Source organism: Arachis ipaensis, chromosome B07 (genome assembly GCF_000816755.2).
Source record: "Arachis ipaensis cultivar K30076 chromosome B07, Araip1.1, whole genome shotgun sequence".
NCBI lineage: Eukaryota > Viridiplantae > Streptophyta > Magnoliopsida > Fabales > Fabaceae > Arachis > Arachis ipaensis.
Window position 1 is genome coordinate 29730725 of NC_029791.2, and position 1306 is coordinate 29732030.

The 1306-nt window shown below is 35.4% G+C and overlaps 1 protein-coding gene across 1 annotated transcript in view; it reads right to left on the reverse strand.

Moving 5' to 3' along the window:
* The window catches only part of LOC107606923 (histone H3.3-like), a 3068-nt gene continuing 2050 nt past the window's right edge, over positions 289–1306 (reverse strand). Inside the window, exons 2-5 of the mRNA XM_021107757.1 lie at positions 1143–1243; positions 968–1044; positions 780–870; positions 289–678 (exon numbers count right to left, since the gene is read on the reverse strand). Of these exons, the coding sequence (XP_020963416.1) occupies positions 508–678; positions 780–870; positions 968–1044; positions 1143–1243 (440 nt within the window). The 3' untranslated portion in view covers positions 289–507. The remainder of the gene's footprint in view (positions 679–779; positions 871–967; positions 1045–1142; positions 1244–1306) is intronic.

The following is a 1306-nucleotide window of genomic DNA, read 5'->3' on the forward strand; positions in this document are numbered from 1 at the left end:
TCTTAATATTAGAATAACCATCCGCACACTTAATGAAATGAACATCCGATATATCCATTGTTCACATTGTTTAGTATTTTTATTATTTACCTATACTTTTCAATAAAATATATGTATCAAGTATCAACTATCCTTTTATCTTAGTTTTTTATGTTATTTAATTTTTTTACGCTTTTAAAATGTACATTTCTATCAAAAAGATATAACCCGGGAAAAAAGAAAAAACTACAGGATTTTCATGGTAAAAATATGATTAACCTAAAGAGAATTGCCTGAAAGCGAATTAAATATTAACAAAAAGAGAAGTTGACAAACAGATAAACGAACGTGTATATATAGCTAGAGAGAGATAGAGGACGAAGGAAGGCAAGAACAAAATGTTCACATTATAGGTTTGTTATGAATCCTAATATCTACCATAAGAGAAAGGGAAAATATGCAGAGCAGAAGAATGAAATTTCAGAATGAAACAAAAGAAATTAAAACAAACTAATTAGTTCATAATTATTAAGCACGTTCGCCACGGATACGCCTGGCAAGCTGAAGGTCCTTGGGCATAATGGTAACTCCCTTGGCGTGGATCGCACACAAATTTGTGTCCTCAAAGAGTCCCACTAGATAAGACTCCACTGCCTCCTGAAGTGCAAAAATCGCATGGCTCTGAAACCTCAGGTCCGTCTGCAATGCTAAACAATTTAGCTAAATATATCGAATTATTTAATAATTTTGTATTGTCATCATCATGTGAAAATATAAACATTGGAAAAAAAAATGAAGACCTTGAAGTTCTGAGCAATTTCACGAACAAAACGCTGGAATGGCAACTTGCGAATCAGAAGCTCGGTACTCTTTTGGTATTTTCGTATCTCATTGAAACAAAAAAATGTAGAACTGTTCCATTAGAAACTGATGAAATCAAATAACTTGAGAGATAGGAGAACGTCGTTAATGCACGCAGTAGTGTTACCGTAGGGCAACAGTTCCGGGGCGAAAACGATGCGGCTTCTTCACTCCACCGGTTGTTGGAGAAGATTTCTTCGCAGCCTAAAGAGGATTATATATATAACTTGAAATCACAATCGTAAAACGAAAACAGAAAGGAATAACTATGAAAACCCTAGGTAGCAGGAAAGTGTGTTTACCTTCCTAGCGAGTTCCTTTTTAGGGGCTTTGCCAAAGGTGGACTTGCGAGCAGTTTGCTTCGTGCGAGCAATGGTTAATGGAAGATGAAAACGGGAGAAAACTTAATTTGGAATAATGCGAAAAGAAGAATGATCAAAGGGGGTTTATATAGGGTGTTTGCTTC